The 22,895-nt window shown below is 39.2% G+C and overlaps 1 protein-coding gene across 4 annotated transcripts; it reads right to left on the reverse strand.

The window, feature by feature from the left end:
- Positions 1-3,408: 3,408 nt before the first annotated feature.
- Positions 3,409-22,534, reverse strand: hsf4 (heat shock transcription factor 4). 4 transcript variants are annotated; one of them, XM_086028389.1, is made up of 14 exons: positions 22,424-22,510; positions 22,056-22,252; positions 20,358-20,466; positions 20,137-20,264; positions 19,890-20,014; positions 18,559-18,634; positions 17,993-18,060; positions 13,146-13,245; positions 12,425-12,528; positions 10,781-11,017; positions 10,592-10,712; positions 9,055-9,120; positions 8,800-8,897; positions 3,409-5,962 (listed from the first exon to the last, which is right to left on the reverse strand). In XM_086028389.1, exons 2-13 carry the CDS (start codon positions 22,179-22,181, stop codon positions 8,838-8,840), a joined length of 1,320 nt encoding a protein of 439 aa, XP_085884515.1. In that variant the 5' UTR covers positions 22,182-22,252; positions 22,424-22,510; the 3' UTR covers positions 3,409-5,962; positions 8,800-8,837. The 4 variants fall into 4 exon arrangements, with proteins under 4 accessions (XP_085884515.1, XP_085884517.1, XP_085884514.1 ...); XM_086028391.1 differs by having other exon boundaries at positions 17,993-18,036; positions 22,056-22,534; XM_086028388.1 differs by having other exon boundaries at positions 22,056-22,534.
- Between the last annotated feature and the right edge of the window lie 361 nt (positions 22,535-22,895).

Below are 22,895 nucleotides of genomic sequence, written 5' to 3' on the forward strand. Positions count from 1 at the left end.
TGCTCCTTTGCTCAATTTATTTCAGTCTCCCCTATTGTATATCACATGAGGTTTTATATCAATGCAATTAGGAACGTTGTAAAAAAGAGGCAAAGTAATGGACACGTTAAAACATACAATCATATTGAATAAACAACAATCAATTAACTATTGAAGTCATAATAGAGTCATTGTTTTCAGAGCCTCACACGTCAATAACTGATTTCAGGGCCAGCTGGTTTGCATCTTCACATCCCTTGGAGGTCTATAAAAAGATTTTTTTCATTAAAAATGCACAAGTTTCAGCTTCGCTGCAGCAGTCATATAATCATTGCCACTACCACATAAAAAACCCAGTCTTTTTCCACAAACACATCTTTCAAATGTGCCCATAGTTGTTCATCACGTCAAACAAAAGCTAGAAACAAACAAATATTTGTTACTTACTAAAACATCATGTGCTGTGTTTCTTTGAGAAAATAATATAGACAACTTCACACAAAATGTTCCTGCGCAGTGTTTCATGCTGATGACTGTCCATGGGTGTGCTCTCGCTTTCAGTCTCCCTTAAATATGAAAACATGTTTCTCTTCAAATCAAATCAAATTTTGTTTGTATAGCACTTTTCACACATAAAAATGCAACTCAAAGTGCTTCACGATAAAAACATCAAAATACAACATAAAAACAAGACCCACTCGAAGACCCACTCCCTCCTTCCCTCCAATTCTCCCTTGCAAAACGGATATCCATAAGCACACCTGCAATCACACACACTCACAAATCACACATATAGCTCGATGAACTATGATTAAAATAAATAAATAAATACCTACATTAATATAAGACATGGCAAGGCACAGAGAAAACATATGAGGAAAGAGTACCCAAGGGGAGCTCTTTTGCCTATTCTTTGTTTGTTTCTTTATGTTGTAGAGATGCAGGTTTATCACAATGAACCCCGAGTTTCTCTCTGTCTCCGCCCTCTGTCAGAGGCACACACTCCTTTTCATTTGCTCATTCCTTCAGTTCACAGGCGAATTTTGCCATAGCCTAGTTGAGCGTTCTGTCGTTTAAAAAAATCAGAGTCAGTATATAGTCCATTTGGCACAGTATCACAAACAAGGTTTCTGTTGAATTTATTCAATTTTATACCTTCAACATGGTTGCACGAAATATAATAATTTAGTAGATGTATACTTAAAAAAAAAAATCTGGATCACACGATTTTATTTTGTGCAACAACTTGACAAAATAAAAGTGAGTAAATTCAACACACCATTTTTTTCAGTGTAAATGGAGACAAACGAGGCATGTCCTTTTGATAATGATCCCGTAGGTGGATGAAGGTGCAGCATTACTACGCAGAGAATTAAATATTTGTCGGGAGATCTGACCGTGTAGTGATGTTTTAGCATTTCCAGAAAATTATCTTTTTGAGTGTTACACTGAAGAAAAATGGTGTGTTGAATTTACTCACTCTTATTTCGTCAAGTGGTTGCAGAAAATAAAATCATCTGTATCCAGATACATTTATTTAACAGCTTGTCCAAAATGCTGCTGCTCGCCTCCTAACTGGAGCTCGGAAGATAGAACACATAACCCCAATTCTGGCCTCCCTTCACTCGCTCCCAGTGCATTTTTTGGGTTCATTTTAAGATGCTTCTATTTGTTTACAAGTCTTTAAATGGCCTCGCCCCGCCGTACCTCTCCGAGCTCCTCCACTCCTACGGACCTTCCCGCAGCCTCAGGTCTGCGGACCAGGCGCTGCTCGAGGTGCAGAGGACCAAGCAGTGCTTCATAGGGGATCGATCCTTCTCTGTTGCTGGTTCTTCCCTTTGGAATGACCTTCCATCAGATGTTAGGCAAGCCCCCTCTCTGTCCATTTTTAAAACCTGTTTGAAAACACATTTCTATTCTCTGGCTTTTGATACGACCTGAGACTGACAGTTTTCGGCTGTTTTCCGGTGTCTTTTGTATATGGTGTTTTGTGTTAATTAATGCTTTCACTTGTTGTATTATGGCTAGTTTGTTGTTGTATGTAAAGTGTTTTGTTATAGCTGGCAAATGCGCTGTATAAATACAATTGTAGTCTATTTTATTGTATGTCTAGACCAGGGATGTCAAAACATTTTCATCTAAGGGCCGCATTCATAAAAATGCAAGGATGCAAGGGCCACTTTAAAATTCTTCACACACTAAAATCAGTCAAACAAGCAATTATATACAGTATTGTTTATATTTTGTAGTAATTTTGAAAAAACTGTTACATAACAGCTATCTGTTAAAATGAAAAGGCAAATTGTTGAAGATATTTTTAAGATTTGGTGGTGGCCAACGGCCCTGTATCCCACTACACTAGATCTACCCTGCATTGCCGAATCTCATTCAGAACCAAAACAAGATCAAACTGTAGTAAGCTGGCCATTTTTTAAAGCTGAGGATGATTAATGTGATACGTTCATAAATTGGATCTTGACACAGCAGAATGTGGAAGAAACAATTTTTGTTACTAAAATTAAAATAAAAAAATCTTTATCAACCAGGATTTTGAAGACACATTTTTAGTTTAGTGATGAGTTAATAGTTGTGCCACGCCTGCCCTCTTCCATCTTTTTCTTTTTTTTATAAACTAGCCATGTGGAACATGACAGATGTCATGGTATGGCCCCTGGTATAGACTATACATCTCCCAAATAAATGTATAGTTTATCTATAGATCTTCCTCCTAAATAAACGGATCCATATTATTTTTATTTTGTACAACCATCTGATGAAATATAGAATATAAATGAGTGCATTCATCCATAATTTTTTTTCAGTGTACCCCCATGAGGTCTTAACTGTTTGAACAATGTTTTTATATTTCATCTTCAGCTGTAGCCAAATGCGCTTCTCTCCCACGAGCTTGCACCTTTATGATATAAATTAATAGACTTACATTCAAGCAGTTTTCCCCTGTTATATTATTGTGATTACAAAGGACTACATTGAAATGTACACGCCTCTTCCCCGTTGCCATGGTGACTCGTTGAATCGGGGCTCCATTGATTCTGTCTCCAGGTGAAAGTACTCCGAGTTGAGTAAACTGGTTCAAATTAGGTGTTCTGCAACCGGAAACTCGCAGTTTCCTATCTCAGAGTAGATCAACTCAGACTTAAGGATTACATTCAGAGTTTGTTGAACCTGCTTTCTGAAACCCCGGTCAGCTGGTATAGACCCCTGGAGCGTATACCAGCTGACCTTGCGTGAGATACAAGGTGCACCATGGACCGGTCAACAGTCAATCCCGGAACACATATAGAAATGACTCACATTCACACCCATGGGCAATTTAGTTTTTATTGGTGGTTATTGGGCATGATTTTGGAATGTAGGAGCAAACTGGAGTGCCCACAGAAAATCCATACACACACCAAGCAGGGGCGGAGTCATGGGTGGGCCTGGGTGTGCACAGGCACCCTCAGATTAAGAGACTGCCCACCCAGTGAGATTCATCAAAAAATATATACTTTTACATTTTTAGTGAATTATTAAAATATTTGTGTTTTTTTAAATTGTATATTAAGAATGGCATAATTGTGGTTGTCTAAGGAAGATCTGAACTTCATATTATTCGGTTTGTCATTTTATTTAAATATATGATGTGTCGGGACAGGAGGATTGTGCGAAGTGAGAAAAATATTCAGGCCCACCCTGATTTTTCCAGGCCCACCCATTAGGCACGTTCTGGCTCCGCCCCTGACACCAAGGCAAGAACATGCAAAATCCACGCAGGATTGTTTGAAAGCTTAAATTCATACAAACATGCATGCATCATAAATTATGTATGCATTAACACAATATGATGACAATATATAATAAAAACACCAATGCCATGAAAATGTCTCATTCAAATATCCCTTTTCTTTCATTTATTAATATTTTGTTTACATGTGAAATACATATCTAGTTTATTTGACCCTGTGTAACATTGCACTTTAGTCTTTTTATGAAAGCCATTTAACACATTCACATTTGCAACTGATGATGGCCCACGTTAAAGGCATTGAAACACTAAAATCTATTTAATGGTAGTCATAATGTATTTTGCGAGTCGCTTATTTAAAAATGTTACAAGGCCTATGATGAAATTAAATTCTGTTTTCTTTTCATAGTGTAACAATGCTTTTTGGGGATGCCGGGCACTTTCTCTTACAGCAGGCATATGTTCACTTGATTTGCTACAAATACTTAGCAGCATGCATCTTAACACACATCCATTCATTTCCAGTGCAAATGATTAAAAATGAAAACAGGATAAATAATGAACACAACAGCAGATGATGGTGTCTAGTCACTCGTGTAAAACAATCAATTTGTTGTGAGGAACAGGAAAATAAATGCTGTCTTAAATGTGCTGTACACTTTGAGATATACAAATGTATTTTTAGTGCAATTCCACGTCTACACCAAAGCTAACATACACAGGGAAGGAGGGTTTACTTCATAAATATCAAGAGTTCTCAAAGTAGAAGGCATACATTTCTTTTTTTTTCTTCTTTTTTTTGTGTGTGGATAGTTTGTAAACTTCGGTGTGTTTCCATTTTACTTGCATCAGGTTCTAATGGAAACAAATGATACACTGATCAATTACAAGGCATAATATAATGCATCAGAGAAAAGTTCCATCAGTTAGATTTTCGCCTAATTTGAAAGTAAATTGATGCCCTGTTTCTCATCCACAACAGTAATCCAAATGCAATTCTCCTCCAGGTCACGTTACTCCTGCCTTGAGGGTTTTTTAGGCAGGCAGCCATTCTCCTTCTGCTGTGCATCTTACTTCGGTGTGTTCCACTTCACCACTCACAGTTGCTCTTTCCGACATTCCTATGGTCATCCACATATTGCATTCTGTACAGTATTGCACAATTCATATCATTTTTTAAGAACTTCCCCTCAAGTATACTAGCACTAAAAGTAAAACAATAAAATATCAATCTATGCAGTGTTGCTGTTTTGAACTGAATGACATCACAAATGAGTAAATTGGGATTTTTTTTTTTAATTCCAAAGAATAAACCTACACTTCTTCAATGTATAGATGTATAAATGATGAAATGCTCAAGAAACCACTTCACTGAACCCATATTAAAACAGAGGAGGAAATTTGGAAGCTGGGAAAGGCAGTGTCTAAATGTTTGATATGATTGTTTGTTCTCATGATTATCCAAGTCTACTTTAATCAAGCAGATGTAGAATGCCAGTTATTAACAAACAACAAAATATTTTGTCATAACTTAATGTAGTTTGTGCAAAAATGCAGTGGTGGTATTGTTTCAGTCAAATTTAAAAGTCAGTTATTGTCCTGGAAACCAAACATGTAAATAGACAAAATAACCCCAGCTACCTGTCTGGCCGACACATGTACAGTACATGGGTTAGATATATATTAAACCTTCTACAATATGTCCTACTGAGACTTAAAAGGGTTTCTGAATTGATTTTAGAGTGGCTTGATTCCATGTGCTCACTGAAGATTCTTCTATTTTACTAAAGACAACTTGCCTTTCATTAAGATTAACGCACACACTTATTTTTGATTGCGTCTACATTTTTTTTTCAGACAAAAAAAAATCTGACACAAAAAATACAATGACGCCCTCACACCCTGTTTGCACACACTCAGATAATCACAATATTTAGTTTTAAGTAAAAAGGTTCACTTGTGTACATTTGTAAAAATGTGATCCTAATAGGAACAAGTCACTTCCATAAGTAGGAATTCCCTCTCACAGAAAGACTAAAGTGCTCAAGCCTAGCATGCATTGTGCACCCAGCTGGTAATAGAGTCTTGATATACTTGAAGCAATCCATGAAAGAAAAAGACATACTTGTTACAAATATGATCATTTCAGAAGAATACTTCAAAGAAGGCAAATAAAATAAATCGCCTGGCCAGCCTGTAGGATCAAATTCATGCAGGATGAGATGTGTCTGTGGCCTATAGAGAAAAATATAATTATTAGGGCCACACAAAGCAAGGCAAGATATTTTATTGGAAATAGTTGCCACTTGAAGGATGGAAAATATTTATATTAAGAAGATGATTTAGTAGTATATTGTTGTTGTCTGATATACATTTCTGATTTGTTTGCTGTTTTAAATTGTGGTCTTTATAAAAAACACATCACACATTTTCGACACATTTTGCATAAGGAAATGAACATGCAGTCATAGCCATTGTTTGAAACATTCAAGAGAATGTGTCCGGAATGTCCATGTTCAAACAAGGACAAGCCAATATAATGGCTTCCTATGACAAACAGAAAAAAGCCATTTAAGATCCTCTCAACTTCTCACATTCGCATCATTTGTAGTTTAATTGCCAGTTTGAGTGATTTTGACGTGCATGACTCAATTAGTCATGTTCAGTGGAAAATGTACCTTTACTGTCCATCAGGTGCTCAAAACTTTACATTCATTTTATAAAGTAGTTCCAACATGCTTTATGAAACCATAGTAACAGCAATTGAGCTTGGCCGTTGTGTCACTGTGACCTTTTTACTGGCTTTGCATCTTCCTATCAATCTGCACTCAGGCACACATATCCAGTTGAAACCAGCTAAGACTGTGGAGTCACACATTGTCACATGAGCAAGGCAGAGCTTCCCCCCCTCATGGGTGGGCGGCCAAGAGTATAGGTGTAGGAATCATGGAATAATAGACCTTCTTCCGCATGGGTGAAGGGTTGCCTCAGAACCATCCAGTCTTTTCCCTTGTTGTGCTCTTATAACAAAGTGATAGGGTGAAATGTCGGGTCTAAAGACTACCGGTACTTGTATGTTTTAATGAAGAAGTCAATGCAAACATTTTTTTTTTCTCAAGAATATGTTCTATGCAAGCCCACTAGTTGAAAGAGGGCATTCTAATAAATATTGCGTTTGTGGGATAAGTGTTAATCCACTCACTCATTTTAAGACATCTCTGGGGGCGGCCATTTTGTCTTCTGTCGACTGAAAATGACATCACAACTGCTCACAACGACCAATGACGGCTCAGATTCAGAAAACAGGTCAGCCGTGATTGGTCGTTGTGAGCAGTTGTGATGTCATTTTCAGATGACAGAAGACAAAATGGCCGCCCCCATGGATGGCTAAATACGAGTGCATTTGGCTGCTTAACTTATACAGTAAGTATTCCCACCTATAGACCTCTGTCAAACAGAAATTCCCTCACCCGGAAAAAAAAACGTATGCTTTAAATTTTCTACTACTATATTACATTAACGAGCGATTCCTTACAATGGAAGTTCCGGTGTCCGGAACCCATAGTGAAGCCCGCAGTAGTGCAAACTCAAGCAGTTCCCGCTCGATACTACTGAAAAACTTTGACCGCTCCGCCATCATCGGATCAAACGGAAATTCCCTCACTCGGCTAAAAAAATTAATGCATTAAATTTTCTACTACTATATTACATTAAGGATCGATTCCTTACCATGGAAGTCCCGGTATTGTATCCGTACCCGGAATCCATAGCGAATCCTGCAGTAGCGCGAACTCAAGCAGTTCCTGCTCAACACTACGGAAAAACTTTGACAGCTTCACCATCATCGGAACCAAAACGGCGACATGTAAGTTACTTCTTTGGCATACGTTTTACTGAAATTGCAAAAGAGTTCAAATGAGTTTATTTATATTTTCGTCTGAAGAACGGTAGAAGAAGAACGGTAATGGCCGTGGAAGAGAGAGTGAAATACATTCGATTAAGCGAAGCAGGACACAAAGTAAAAACATCCAGGAGACACTTGGAGTCGGAAAAATTCAAATCTACGAGACTTTGAAAAACAAGGAATTGATTCTGGCTCAGTACGATTCTGGCAGTTTGCCCGCTCAGAGAAAATTGCTTGCCGCTCGACGGACGAAGTACAGTGGCGAAAATGAACGTGTCCTTTTGTATGCACAAGTATCCCCAGACATCAGTGATGATTAATGGGACAGTTACTTGCAATTCACAACAAAACTGTATGATACGCAGAGAATCATTTCATACAGCAAAGAATGAAGCCAACAACAACTCAAAATAGACTCATTTTTCCCCAAGTCTGAGGAACATCAATATTCAAATACAGTACAGTTTACTGTATTTAAGTACAGTACTATACTGCATTGGTGTTACAGTATTTTTTTCAACAGTATTTGGACCATGTTTGTTATACTGTACTGTATTTTTGTCATAGACCTGTACTTTATAGTGTAGTTTTTGTTTAATAAATTTTTTGGTGGAAAATGTTGGGGTTTTTTTTGCATTATATTGCTTGTGTTGTTACACATGTATGTTGTTAAAATACTTGCACGTTCATACAGGACATGTACCGTAGTCGGTTCCCACATAAGGAAATTCTGTTATAAGGAAAGATTGGACAATGTGTCCTAACTGGAGAATACTTACTGTATTCCATAAACGTAAAATTAATCAGAATGCCGTCTTTCAACTAGTGGGCCTGCTGGGAACATACTCTTGAAAAAAATATGTTTGGGTTGACTTCCGCTTTAAAGGACAAATTTGTTAGCTAATAAATAAATGTTTTTCACATGATGTTGTAATGAATGGTTGCTGTTACGCAGGCCATGCAAGATAAAACAGAGAATCTCATTGTGTTAAAATGTCTGAATCGTCATGAGGTTGTGATCAGCAACAGTATGGTATTGCACTATTTTTTTAACATTTGAAATAATATTAACATGTAATATTTTTTTCAACAAATATCTCAGTAAACATGTCTCCCAACTCTGGAATACAGTCAACGTCATAATGAGATTATGTGGCAACATTATTACCTTCCATTTCAAAAAGGACCACTCACTGCACAAACTGATCACTGTTTCTCACAAGTAGATGCAGGGAAAGCCTCAGGTTCTTGGTTTTGGAACACATACTGTGAAGTAACAGAAACATGCACCGCAATTCAAGCAATTTTAATGCTCAGTCAGACATGGAAGTCAATGAAATAGACAAAAGGGCTAACACCTTAAGGATGGAACACTGAATTCTAGAGGAGTAAAGAATCACAAAATTCACGTTCATTAACTTACTGATTTGAGGTTGGACTCCATCTCATTGAAGCTCCATTCGGTCAGAGGAAGGTTTACACTGAAGGGCTGCAAAAGAGATAAAACTAGTGGCAACATGTTTGGTTTGCAGGGCAGGGAATCGTGAGAGGCCAAATACTGTCCAGTGTAAATAAAGTAGTTATTTTAGAGTTAAAGAGAGGATATAAACAGTCTACCGATGTTTGTATGTTTGTATGTACGGTCACATCAATTATTTCATTTTTTTCCACCAATGATGTGGATAGGTGATGTCCATAACCTATCCAACTCAACTGATAAGTTTGATGTAAAAAGCCTCTTGTGCAAAGCATGGTGGTGTCAGCATAATGTTTTGGGAGTGTTTCTCTTAAGATGGAACTGGAGCCTTAGTCAAGATGAAGTAAATTATAAACTGTTCCAAATAGTCAGTGTTAGCAAAATTAGCACAAAACCCTCAGGCGTCTGCAAGAAGGCAGAATAACTGTAAATAAAAGCCTACTAGAACAGCTGAAATGGATCGTTCCTTGCCTGTGGGTTTAAACAAGCATTATTTTAATAACATTTTGTGTACTGGTTGATATTGGTGGCACATACAACACTAAATCATATATTTTAGGTCAATCGGAGCAGGGGTTTGGGAGATTGGGAGCTCAGGAACTACTTGGTCAGCTGGGATAGGCTCCAGCACGCCCCGCGACCCTTGTGAGGATAAGCGGTATCAATAATGGATGGATGGATATATATAGAAAATAAAAAAAACATGATTGAGTTGTACACGTTATAAGTTGAGGCATGGTGGTCGACTGGTTAGCATGTCCGCCTCATACCCGTACCTGCGTGGGTTTTCTCCGGGTACTCCGGTTTCCTCCCACATTCCGAAAACATGCATGGTAAGTTGATTGGACTCTCTAAATTGCCCCTAGGTGTGATTGTGAGTGCGGATGTTTGTCTCTGTGTGCCCTGCGATTGGCTGGCAAGCAATTCAGGGTGTCCCCCGCCTACTGCCCAAAGACAGCTGGGATAGGCTCCAGCACGCCCGCGACCCTGGTGAGGATAAGCGGTATGGATAATGAATGAATGAATGAATGAATGAATATATTTATACACACACACATACAAATGTTCATTTTACCTCAAAACGTGTTTTCGGCTCTCAGTGTTTTCTTTTCCTTGGAAACTGTGTCGAAATGGCTCTTTGAGTGTAAATAGTTGCCGACCCCTGCTCTAAATTGTCCCTATGGTTGTGAGTGTGAATGGTTGTTTGTCTGTGTGTGCCCTGCGATTGACTGGCAACCAAATCAAGGTGTACCCGTCTACGGCTGGGATAGGCTCCAGCACCCCCCATTACCCTCGAGAGGATAAGTGGTTTGGATAATGGATGGATGGAAGTTAAAGGTCACATTAATGGTGGAAAAGTTGTGAAATAATTCATCATTTCTTGATATCACAAAAACCTGGCATTTGAAGAGGGGTGTGTAGACTTTTTTAATATCCATTATATGCTTGCATGCAGTTTGTGTGCATGTATGTGAGTGCTTACATCAATAACAGTACTGGTCCCTGGATCCACGTTACTCTGTTGATGGCTCCTGAGAATCAGCTGCTGCAACTCCTCCAGGCTCATATCCACATTTTCCACTGCATCAGAAGCACACTCCACTCTGCAGATACAAATAAATAGAGTGACAAGTTGCGTGTGCATAAACATCTACTGGATGTGAGCGCGTACCTTTCTATAGCAGCTCTCTTAATCCTCCTCTCTGTCACTGAGGCGGATGAGCCTCTCCCCTCCAAAACAGACTGCACCATTGCAACAGGAAGGACGGGAGGTTCTGAGGAGCACACCTCACAGGAGGAGGTCAATGCCAGGGTGTCTCCTCCAACAACACTGCCTCCTTTCACTCCTGCTCTCACTCCTGGGCTCACAGGCTCTTCTTTGATCAGCATCAGGCACTTTTCCCTATGACTTTAAAAAAAATGGGTCAATTACCCACAAAGTGGTCTCTGTACATGTTTTTTTTTTCCCGCTACGGCTATGAATGTGAGAGTCAATGAGAAGGTATAACAATAGGTCCTTTAAGTGTCGGTAATAAACAGATATGGGCATTCTGTCCCGGACGGACACCCAATTTGGGGACAAAGGACAGAGGACGAGAAGTGTTTTGAAAGGTTGGACTAAGGAAGTCGTTTTTCGTCTGTCCCTGTAATCGGCCCTAACGGTGCCAAGTACGGATTGTCGTGTTGTGTTGGGTTCTTTTAAAAAGAAAGACGACTGGTCTCTTCTGCGATACCACGGCGCTGCCTTTATTAACTGCCTGCAACAACACTGTAGAGTCCTTTTTATTCCTTTTTCATGTGCGTTCCCAGCAATAACATTGAACTCACAGGCATAGTCTGCCCTCTAGTGGTTCAACACATCTAATACCGCAGGACGGACATTTCCCTTACAACTGACAGAAACACACCCAGCCTCTCTTATGTGTTTGCAATCCGGGATAATTTATGCATGGGGTGTAGGAAAAAGGTGGATAGTAATTTTGTTTTGTTAACTAACTGTAAACATTTAGTAACTACCTTATCCCTCTGCATGCAAAGTATGTGTCTGGGACATCTCTAGAGCGTAAAAATCTCATGCTATTGCATCTGGCATCATGCTATAATCTCATCACAATAATTATTTTTATTGCAAAATAACAGAATAAAAACTCAAAACTTACATTACACAAATTACATTATAATGCAAACGTTTTGCAATAAAATGCACTACCTAGTAGTTGAACTTTTACGGTGTCCTCAACCTTTCCTGGAATGCTGGCCCCTCTTTTAGTATTCCCTCCACACTTTCCTACTTTCACTGCGCTGGGAGACATAACAACATTTCTGGCCACACCACATATGCATGTGCCATCCTGAAGGAACTGCACTCCTTGAACAACTTCTTTGGGCGGCACACATTATGCCTATAATGCCAATACAGTATACCAGTGACCTGCAGTGAGGTCAATGGGTGGTGAAGCACTGACATTAGAGTCAGATTTTCAATATTTTGAGCCGAACAGAGTGGCATGATAGCCTGACATTAAAATGGCATATTTACGATACACAGACTCATAGATATTACTTGAGGCAATTTGTGACTACAGCGGTGTTGAGCTGAATGTAAGACGCGCGGGTAGAATTATACATTTCAGCTTTTGGGGATCACCTACCAAGTTTTTTATCTTTTTTTTTTCCAGCTGGTCTATCGCTTTTTTGAACAATTTCAAACAGCTCTCATCTGGATGCATTTGTGGGAATTGTGTGAGTCATGTTGAGTAAGATGACAAGTGTTCATGTTGACAAATTTTCTGCTACTCATATCAACTTAACTCACCTGGTTTCGTCAGGCTGCATCTGTAGAGACATGTCTGTTACATCCGATATGATCGGTCCACCTGTTAGCCCAGTGGTAGAACATGAAGCAGTGTCACTGGATGGCTGGGATAGAAGAGCAGACAAGTCAAGTTTATTTACAGTATAGAATACTTCAGGGTCTCAAAGCACTTCATAAGCCCACAGTTCACAGAGATTAATGTCATCCCCTGGTCTAAACCATCCATCCCTGAAAAACAATGAAGAACTCAGAGAAAACACATTTGGGAAGAAATGGATACAAACTTGAGAAGAGATCATAGAGGAGAGAATGGTGATGGTGTTTCTCGGGCAAAGTCATAACATTAGGGTGCCCAGACATGACATGCATCTCTCACTAAGCACTGCTTCCATCTGGTGTTGATATTACATAACAACTGCAGCATACAGACCGTTACAGAAGATGTAGGAATTGTGCAATTTTTCCATGATGGTGAGTACAATCCATCTTTCATATAAACCAAGGGTGAGTGTAAGATGCACAGTAAGTAAAGCATACAGTACCTTGCAATTAGCACGGACAGAAAATTGTGAATCAAACAAATTAAATACTTTTGGTTGCATCAGTTTCAAGCCACTAAACATTTTTTAACCCAATCACTTTTTGTTCCAGTTTTTCTTCCTTGGTTTGGCTAATTTCTTCAATCAGAAATTACATTCTGAAGACTTGAATGTTCTCTCACCGATTGGATGTAGAAGGGCTCATGCATTGGCTCCATTGGGTTAGTATGGCTGAACTTGGAGGCAGGGGGGCTAATTGAGCCATCATCCAACATCAATGGCCTAAACAGACAATCAGGTTTTAATGTTAAACATAGGACTCAGAGTAGTTTCGGTATGCTGTCAATGTCTGGTCGGTGAACAACAAAAGGTTTGTTTGTTTGAATCGACTATAGTCAGCTGTTGGACTATAGATATAACAGTCGTTATTATTACAGTTTTTCCCCGTTGGTTTGGCTCATTTCTTGAAACAGAAATGACATTCTCAAAATAACATCAGCATAACAAATCCCAGAATGCATGAAGATGGCACTCAGGACCAGAGGTCCCTGCTGTGTCAGGACATCACAGTTGATCAGTGTGGGATGAGTTGAGACATTTGCACCGTTTCTTCTTTTGCTGCATCGCAATTGAAAATATCCGCTGCCATGTGGACCAAAATCTATGGCCCAACTGAGAGCAGTGCATTATGAGCATTTCCAGGAGAATGAGGATGGTAGGAAAGAGAGGGCGGGTGACGACAGCAACCAGTGAAAGTGTTACTGTAGTTTACTGTAACTTTATTTACAGTACTGTAGGCCAGATATATATTTTATTATTTTTTGTGTGTTTAGATTTCTTACATGTATTGAATGCTATATATTTTCTTCTTATGGATTCTACAGTGATGTACTGACATTTACTTTGTGTGTGAATAAAAAAAGGTTACAATTTTCTTGGCAGTATGAGTGCAGTGTGTGTGACGTCAAACTTTGGAGGCTACTTTTGACTGTGAACCCCGCTAAACAAAACAAAAACAACAAGAGCAAAAAAAAAAAAAAAAACAGTACAGAGCAGCATGGTTTTGTTGTATTTTTGTGCCGGTCTTGCCGGCGTCACCAACAAGAGCAAAAAAGCAACAGCAGCAAAAGCAAAACAAAACAAAAGAGCCAAGATTCAAACCCTCATTCAAGGGCAACCCGCTCTAACAACTGAGCTAGAGCCACCCAGCAAGACCAACATGCTGTTGTTGCCCTCTTGGTAGCTGGTGACATCAGCAAGACCAACTGGCCACAAGCTATCATCGGCTCATGGCTGGACCCCAGCAATTTGCTGGTCCTCCTGGGCCGCTGTGGCTCAGTACATGTTGCCCGGAGACCAAACATTCGGTTGTTCAAATCTTGGCTGTTTTATTTTGCTTTTGCTGCTGTTTTGCTATTGCAGGTGTCACTAGCAGGACCAGCACGAATACAAAACAAAAGCATTCTGGTCTGTGTTTTTTTGTTTTTTTCAGCAGGGAAATCCTTTATTTCCTCTGTTTTATACATTATACTGTATTCTGCTCGCCAGACCTCTGCCACAGTAACAAAACATCTAAGCATCTTTTGACTTGCAGTGCTTACACAACGCCAAAGGGACGATGCATTTTGGAAGGACTGACTTTTTAAATGAGAAAGGAATTTAGTTTTGACACATCGGTAAACTGTTTTGGGAGAGATATGAGGTTTTGCAGGTAATCCATGGAGTTGTGCTGAACCACCCAGGTTGTTTTTGTCAAAAGCTCTTAAGTGAATGCAAATAAGTCAAAGGATTTGAGAAGGATCTTCAATTTTTCTGCAATTTTGGTGGTACCGACTCCTTATATGTGAAAGGGAACTAATTAGGAGCAATCATGAATGAGCTGTATCATGCAGAACTGTAAGACTGTTTTGCTAAATGACCTTATAGTTTTAAGAACGTCATCCCTCTGTTTTAAGAAATTAGCCAAACCAATGGAGAAAAACTGTAGAGTACTAAATGACATAAGATTGAACACTGATGCAGGGACGGTGTCGGCGCTAGTCTTACTGGCAGAGGTGGGCATTTTACGGGTCCATCAATCGCCATCGGTCTGCAGCCTGGGTAACCTTCTTCCATTCGGCCGTCTGTCTATTTGTCAAGCCCGACCAAATAGTAATCGCCTATCGGTCAGTCCGTCTATTATTTTAACCGCGCTTCCGTTATCGCTTCCGCCTACCCCGAAACAAAACAAAACAACAACTAACAAACAAACAACAATAATACGTCATAGTTAAACAGATTGTGCACTGTTGCGGAGAGCTAGGACTGTATGGGAATTTAGGAAAGGCTGCTGGAGCACCTCATCCACACAGTTCCTCTAGGGGCAGTAGAAGAAAACAGTCTGGCTTTACATTTTTCTTCATCATTCATTACCGTCAGACAGGAGGAGTAAAGCCATATACCAAGTCCAGTGTTTACTCTCCATTGCTTTTTCTGAGATGAAGGGGCAGAAAACAAGCAGTACTAACACGAGTCGTCTGCAAGCGTGCTTCTATGTTGACACTTCCGGTTCACGATGTGAAAACACGCGGTCTAAAAATAGTTGTCGTGTGGCACACTATCAGGACCCATTAGCTGACCAAAAACACGCCTGATGTAAAAGCAGCAAACTTACCTACATCAAATGAAACAATAATAATCAATTTCAGGTTCTAGACGCCATTACATAGATGGGTGAAAATACACTTTCTATACTTAGTCCGTCTTTTTTTCAAGTTTCCCATTTATCGGTTATCGCCTGCAAACAGGCGTTCATCATAGACGTATAGATGGACCGGTCTGTCGGTCTGATGGTATGCCCATCTGCTTATGTTGGATTTCAGTGCAGCATTTAATACACTTGATCATAATATACCGTGAAACTTGGGTAGGATTTAATGGAAAAGTGCTGAAATGGTTTAGATCTTACTTGGAGAAAAGGAGTGACTTTGAGACCTTTTGAAGTTTTCAATCTGATTGAGTGGCCAGACATGTGGAGTACTTCAAGGTATATAATGCTTGGACCCTTTTTGTTCAGTCTGTATACAGTATATTACCTTTGGGACAAATGCTTCAGAACGCTAATGTTGGCAATCATGATTATGCAGATGACAAACAGGCGTTCGTCATAGACATTCATAGTCATTGACATAGTCATTCATCAATGTCCCCAAATGACAGCAGTTCAATGAATATTGTGTCGGCGTATAGAGCAAATTAACAACTACAGTAGATTAAGGTCTTCTAAACATTTGATATCTTTTTAGTTCTTTTAGAAATCTACTCTTATTTCTTTCATTTTAAATGTTTTTTTTTTAAGTTTTCTGTTAATGTGTTTAAACATTGTCAGTATGTTCTTTTAGTCATTTTTGCAAATTACTTTTGTTTTTCTCTGCTTTGCTTCTGAGTGTCATTAACTGTTTATAAAAGCTTGTAGCTGTTTCCTTGCTTGTGAAGCTGGATCGTGTATGATATGTGCAGACAGACACCCTTTTTGCTGAAGTATAGAAATCAATAAATAACGGACTAAGCACTGATGGAGGTGGGTTTTCATCCGTCAGTGTAATCATCACTAACCGGGTCAAGTACCGATGGATCTCTCAATCTGTCACTGATGTTCGATCGTTTTGCTGACGATTGACAGAAACACGCCTGTCTTGTGTGTTTGTTTGCGGAGCTGGATAGAGGCAGGACAGATTTAGAGATTATAGATTATATACGAATATACACAGTAGATTGACTATACATGGAAACAGTTTACACTTCCTGTACAGTAGGTGGCGGTAAGCACCAAAGAGCTGTAATCCACCAATGAACGAAGAAGAAGACGAACACGACAACGATGAGCATTTAGAGACAGGAGTAGGACTGCCGCCTACTTGAATTGGATTTTACCCTTGGCCACAATGCACAGTGGGATTCTGGTTAAAAGGACAATGTGTAGAATCAATGCCATCTAGAGGTCAACTAAAAGAACGCAACGAGTACTATTTTGAAGCACACGCACTATGGTGCCTCCGAGAGACCACACGTCGCAAGCCTACCTACAGTTTCTTCAGAAGAGGTACAAGAAAAATATCATCACAAACTAGTTCTAGTATTCCCTAAAGTCAAGAAGTAAGTGCATTGCATTTGTTACACATCACTACTGCATGTGTGTGCTTCGAGTATGCGTAGCACAAAGATGGCAGTGAAAAATGGCAGCCTCCTGTAGGGGAGGCGCACCCTATGTAATATAATTAGAGATGATATAAATAATTATGTTGATGTGACAGAGCATATTTTTTTGCATATTGTTGAACTGAATGGTGGCTTTTTAAAACGATCATTGAAAAAATCACAATTTTCTAAACATTGTCGCTTTAAGGTGAGCCATTTTAAACTTGAAATTAAAACTTTTTGGCATGTCAAAATGTCAAAAGTTTTTGGATTGCCCACCTCTGGAAATGTGAAATATAAATAAAGCTGCCTTGCCTTGCCTGGATTGATATTTGCAATATGATAAGAGGCGCCTTGAAGTTAGGGAATATAGGCAAAAAAAAATAAAGCATTCTTTAATTTAAGCCTACTGTGGTCTGGAGTTGTACTTGTACTGTAAACATTGTATTTACGGATCTGATACAAGCGTGATCTCTCAAATCATGTTGTCAACTCAATGGTAAAGCATGAGGCATCATTGCAACTTTGCCAGGTAGCATGCTGACCCTGAAATGTCTGTTCTCTTGTCACCTTTGTGTGAGAACGTGCCTTTCCCACTGCAAGGCTGAACCAGCATTTTACATACATTGGCTGTAGCAGGGTCATGCACTCTGCTCTGCCTTCCATCTGTGTGTGTGTGTGTGTGTGTGTGTGTGACTGATTCAGCACTTGTCGCCATTCACATAGCTTGATGGTTCAGTTTGTCAGCTGAGCCAGCCCTTCCTTCTGCCCCACTATGGTCCCGTTTGTCTGACTTTTGTTGATAGGTACCCCACGTGTGGGTGTGTTTGCGTGTGTGTGTGTGTGTACTCACAGCTTTCTCTTCAGGCTTACAGTGCCGGGTGTGTTGGACTGCATCTGGCTGAACAGAAACTGAATTAGCTGGCAAAGAGAGAAAAGGCACAGCATGAATCAGCAACCCTCTCTAAGCTTTCAATCTGTCTCTCACTCACTTTCTCTCTCCCACACAAACACACATGCACACCCACGTATACGTTTGCATAATTGTATTGACTGAAATGAGCCACAAAATTGCAGTACATCGCAGTAATATTTCACTAAAATTTCAACAATAGCTGGTATTGATTTTGACAAAACGTCTCTTCAATTCAGTACATGTTTCTGTTAACGCTGAATAAAAGGAACATCTGAATAATGAAGACACAATTTTGGTAATGGACATAACATGATTATGTGTGCAACTGTTGGGTGATTAAGCCATGTCAAAGCATTTTTGCATTTTTGAGAAGAACTACATGAAGTCAAAATGTGCACGTCTGGTATGACTGAAACAACACTGGCACAATTGTGATTCAAGTATGCCTATTAACAATTAACATGGAGGTCAATAGTCTTATTTTTCCTATCATATGGACTGACCTTGTTCATGACCTTCTGTTGCTGTGTATGGTTCTGTCTCAGAGAGACCACCTCTCTCCACAAAACCTCATTCTGCCTACAAACAGCACAGGAAAATATATGGTCACAAGCTCAAGAGCACATATTTAGTATTCATTTCAATGAATGCAAGACATTTTGTTTTCTGCAGCGACGATTTGATACACAGTGCAACACAGCCATAATACTGTGTTCATATCACATTACTATTCTTTGTGTTCTTGCATGCAACACCCAAAATGTTTAAGTTAATGGCATGATTGCTGTTAAGTAAGAAATATTTATTTGCACCTTGCAAATTATTATTTTTTTGTGTCATCTGTTGGGTATGTCTCGAGTGATCAAATTGTTTCAGAGTACGGCACATTTGTTGTTTTAGCTACATCCAAACAGAGCATTATGGACTAATCACTTTGTTTACCCATGGGCATGTTTCATTCTGTTTAATGTTACTATCAATAGCTCAGGCTTATGAGATGTGAAAAGTAACCTAGTTCAGTCAATTGTGACTTCAAACACATTTTGATCTTACAACAGGAATATGACCACACACACACACATATATATATATATATATATATATATATATATATATATATATATATATATATATATATATATATATATATATATATATATATATATATATATATATATACATAATTTTCGGTTGTTTTTAGGTGTCTATTGTATATAGTGTTTTGTGTTAATTTAATGATTTCACTTGATGCATTATGGGTATTTTTGTTGTATGTAAAGTGCTTTGTTACGGCTGTAGCTGTTGTGAAATGCGCTCTATAAATAAAATTGTATTGTATTGTATTGTATATAACTGTATACATGTGCATGCACATAAGTGGTGACTGTGTGCGCGCGCGTGTGTGTGTGTGGGGGTGGGCGTGTGTGGGGGGTGTATGTGTGTGTGTGCGTGTGCCAGTCAGGTGAGCAGGTGAACATTCTCTGCTCTCATTAACAAACAATGCTGAGTACAAAGAAACAGCAGCACACAAAGAACACACAGCAGCAATTGAACAACAATAGCCTCCAGAGGGGAAAAAAAAAGGCTCTGTGTGTGCTGGCTGACATGTTCCAACATTGCACAGGAGAAACATGGGTTTTTTCAAGCATCCATGTTTTAATGGCTAAATGTATTTAACACTCACATAACAGTATAAGGATTTTTTTTTAAATTGAAATCCCCAATTGAAAAGTCTTGTCTATCTAACAACATCAAGCAATATAATTATTTAACTGAATTTTAGTTATTCATGAATTCCAGGATCATGAGGAGCACACACAAGCTGTCCACTCACTGCTTCATGTCCTGCATCTGACACTCCATGTTGTCCTGCTGTGTTCTTAGTAGCTGAACTTCATAAAGGAGTTTACTGAGGTCCTCTTGACGGACTTTGGTCTCTTCGCTCTTCACGATTGATACCTGCACACATGGTCTTTCTGTGAAACGTTTTTTTTTTGGGGGGGGGGTGCGCGGGGGTTGTGGTGGGGTGGGGTGGTTGATCGGATTCTTTGGTCTGTGAACATTTTATGTCCATACACTACCTTCCTCTTGATGTGTTCCAGCATATGTTCATGTCCCTGGAGGAAGTACAAATGTTGGAACTCTGTATCATCTCTCTCAGGCTTGACCAGACCACTTTGCTCAATATTTACAACTTTTCGAAAGCCGTCTAGACACACGGACGAAGCAGAATAGAAATGCATTAGGAAGAAAAAAGAAAAGTGGGAAAAAAACGATGAAATGAGAATAAAAGAAGACTCACACATGTTAAGCTGTCGGACAAAGCTTGCCATATTATTGTGTTTAAAGTACTTTGGTAGAACTTCCTTGGCAAAGCGACCCTGGTCAAACACATGGAAACTGGTCCCAGTCTGAAACAGACAAATACAGTAATTACTGTTATAACCATTTCCTTTTAAAGAAATACATATTATCTATCAAATTTCCTACACCGCTCATGTGTCCTGTGGAGTCATATTACCTACAAATGCTTATACAGTATCACATTTACACTGACTAAGGATATTTTAAAGATGGTACCTACCTGCCTTCCCATCCATCCATCCATCCATCCATCCATCCATCCATCCATCAGCCTACGTGAGGGATTGGCCATCAGTCAATCACAAAGTAGGCATACAACCATTTACACTCACATTCACAGCTATATATAGGCAATTAAGAGTCTTCAATTAACATAAGATGTATATGCCTATAGGATGTCAGATGAAAACGGATCACATGACTGTGAGGCAGCTGTCTGGACCACTGTATCACGCCACACATCACGCTACCCTATCTATCCCAACAAAATGACAAAAATGGTTGTCCTCAAGACAACCAGCAGACAGACGCCGCAAGCAGCATACTAACAATATATATTTAGTTGGATGTTTTGTTGTCAAGCAAAAAATATTTTTCATGATCGGGGTCTTACAAAATGCTCGGCAACAATTGTAACGATGGACGTGACAGAAACAGCACACACAACCAGTCATCGTCCAGTGTTTTTATTTTTTTGTGTGTGGTATTATCTAAATCACACGTTGTTTTTTTGCTTTTTTCCCATATTCACTGGCTTCGGGCCAAAACCTCCTATTTCACAATTTGGTAAATTCCATAGTTTTTCACAAATCTATACTTTTGGTCAGTGCACACGTGTGTGTCTTATTTTTGCGAACTATTCACAAAAGTGTTGAAAATGGCTTGCTCTCTTTTAACGATGTATGTTAATGGTTGAACAAACATGTCATTTCTGGGGTTTCCTGAAAAGTGATGATTTTGGAGGTATGAGGATTAGGCCTGACACCAGCAAATATAAAAATATGTTATTAAAATATGTCACAGGGAGCAAACTGAGAACAAAAAATATAGTAATAGTAATTACTATTGATTTAATTTTCCATCCTGTAAATTAGTGGAAAAGATCAATGATCAGAATAATTAAAGTAGCCTACCCTATGATTACTATGGCATAACATTATCATAAGTTCTGTGTGACTTATATTTTGAGGCTAAATAGATTGTGGAAGTCCTAAGAATACTAAATGACCTTTCCTTTGTTATAATTGATATATTTCTTAATTAATTATCGCACTGGTTTATAGAGAACCTGTAAATGAATGATAAAAGGTGTTAGCATGACATTTGTTTTCATACGAAGACATTTGTTCATATACAGTAGGTAAATTGTACATAACATGTGCATGTGCTTTTGTTGTTCTACAATTAGAATGAAAAAGATGTGTGACAATGTGTGTGTGAAACTATAAAGTCTCAGGCTGATTGTTATTTTTAACTTTTTACTTGACACCAATTCATTGGGGCAGTCCATTACATTTGAGTTTTAGTATGACATGGTATTGTGGGGAACTTGTGTGTCAAAAGCATGACTTTTGACCAACAGAGCAAATCGATCCCTTGTTTACCAGTGTCCATTAGATGATTTTAGGCTACTCACAGAACTCCAGCAGATTAGGTGGTTGGTATCGGGATCCTCCACTAGAGTCCACAGTTTGGTGAGGAAAGCTGGAACATTGCTGGTGTAGTTGCCATCTACACCCAAAGCACCTGGAGACTCCTGCATGCTGACTCGGTCCACTTCCACAGCCGCTCACAACAGGAAACCAGATGTTTGCGTCTGAGAGTGTGGAAGGCCTGTATACAGTGTGTGTGAATATGTGCCAATTCTCCACACTATTCCATGTTGGAGAAATCCACTTGTGGAAATCTGTTACTGATATTCCCAAATTTGCCGCAGTCTATTTGATTCCATGCCTGTCAAGCACAAGCTCACCTTGTTTATGTCATGTCCAGCTTTGTATTTACCTTCGCTTGTCTTGACTGGTTTGTCAAATATCCTTTAAATGTTTAAATATTTTCAGATTCCTTTACAATTTCTGTCCTCTCTCTGCCCCACCATCATTCAACTGAATGTCATCACAGAAGGTCCTTGTCAGCACCCACACCATTCAAACCCATCCCCTAACACACACATGCGCACCCCCACGCAAATTCACGCACACACACACCCACCCCCCCACACACACATCCCTTGACCTGTAGCTGTCAATATAGAGAATAACAAAACAAAACAAAAAAAAATCTTAGATATTCTACCAAATTCCAATCCCCTGATACTGTGTATGTCAGTACAGTTGTATGACAGTTGGTGCTGCTGAGATGTTCAGACAGTCCCCAATGTTGTTGTGGACAGAGTGAAGAAAACACTGTATAATTATATTCAAGTCCTAACTGAGTCACAGAGATCTTCTGGCATAATATGACCGGGACTAAAAAA

The sequence above is a fragment of the Filicampus tigris genome, chromosome 4 (genome assembly GCF_054856515.1).
Source record: "Filicampus tigris isolate MCC_2025a chromosome 4, RoL_Ftig_1.0, whole genome shotgun sequence".
In the NCBI taxonomy this organism is placed as follows: domain Eukaryota; kingdom Metazoa; phylum Chordata; class Actinopteri; order Syngnathiformes; family Syngnathidae; genus Filicampus; species Filicampus tigris.

What these genes read in the sequence shown, in the direction of transcription:
- hsf4 (XM_086028388.1), bottom strand. Translation starts at nt 22,181, where the DNA reads ATGCAGGAGTCTCCAGGTGCTTTGGGTGTAGATGGCAACTACACCAGC. An exon ending in TGTCCGACAGCTTAACATGT is followed by an intron (nt 20,265 to 20,357) that starts GTGAGTCTTCTT and finishes CCGTGTGTCTAG; the next exon opens with ACGGCTTTCGAAAAGTTGTA. An exon ending in GGACCAGTACTGTTATTGAT is followed by an intron (nt 9,121 to 10,591) that starts GTAAGCACTCAC and finishes TCTCTTTTGCAG; the next exon opens with CCCTTCAGTGTAAACCTTCC.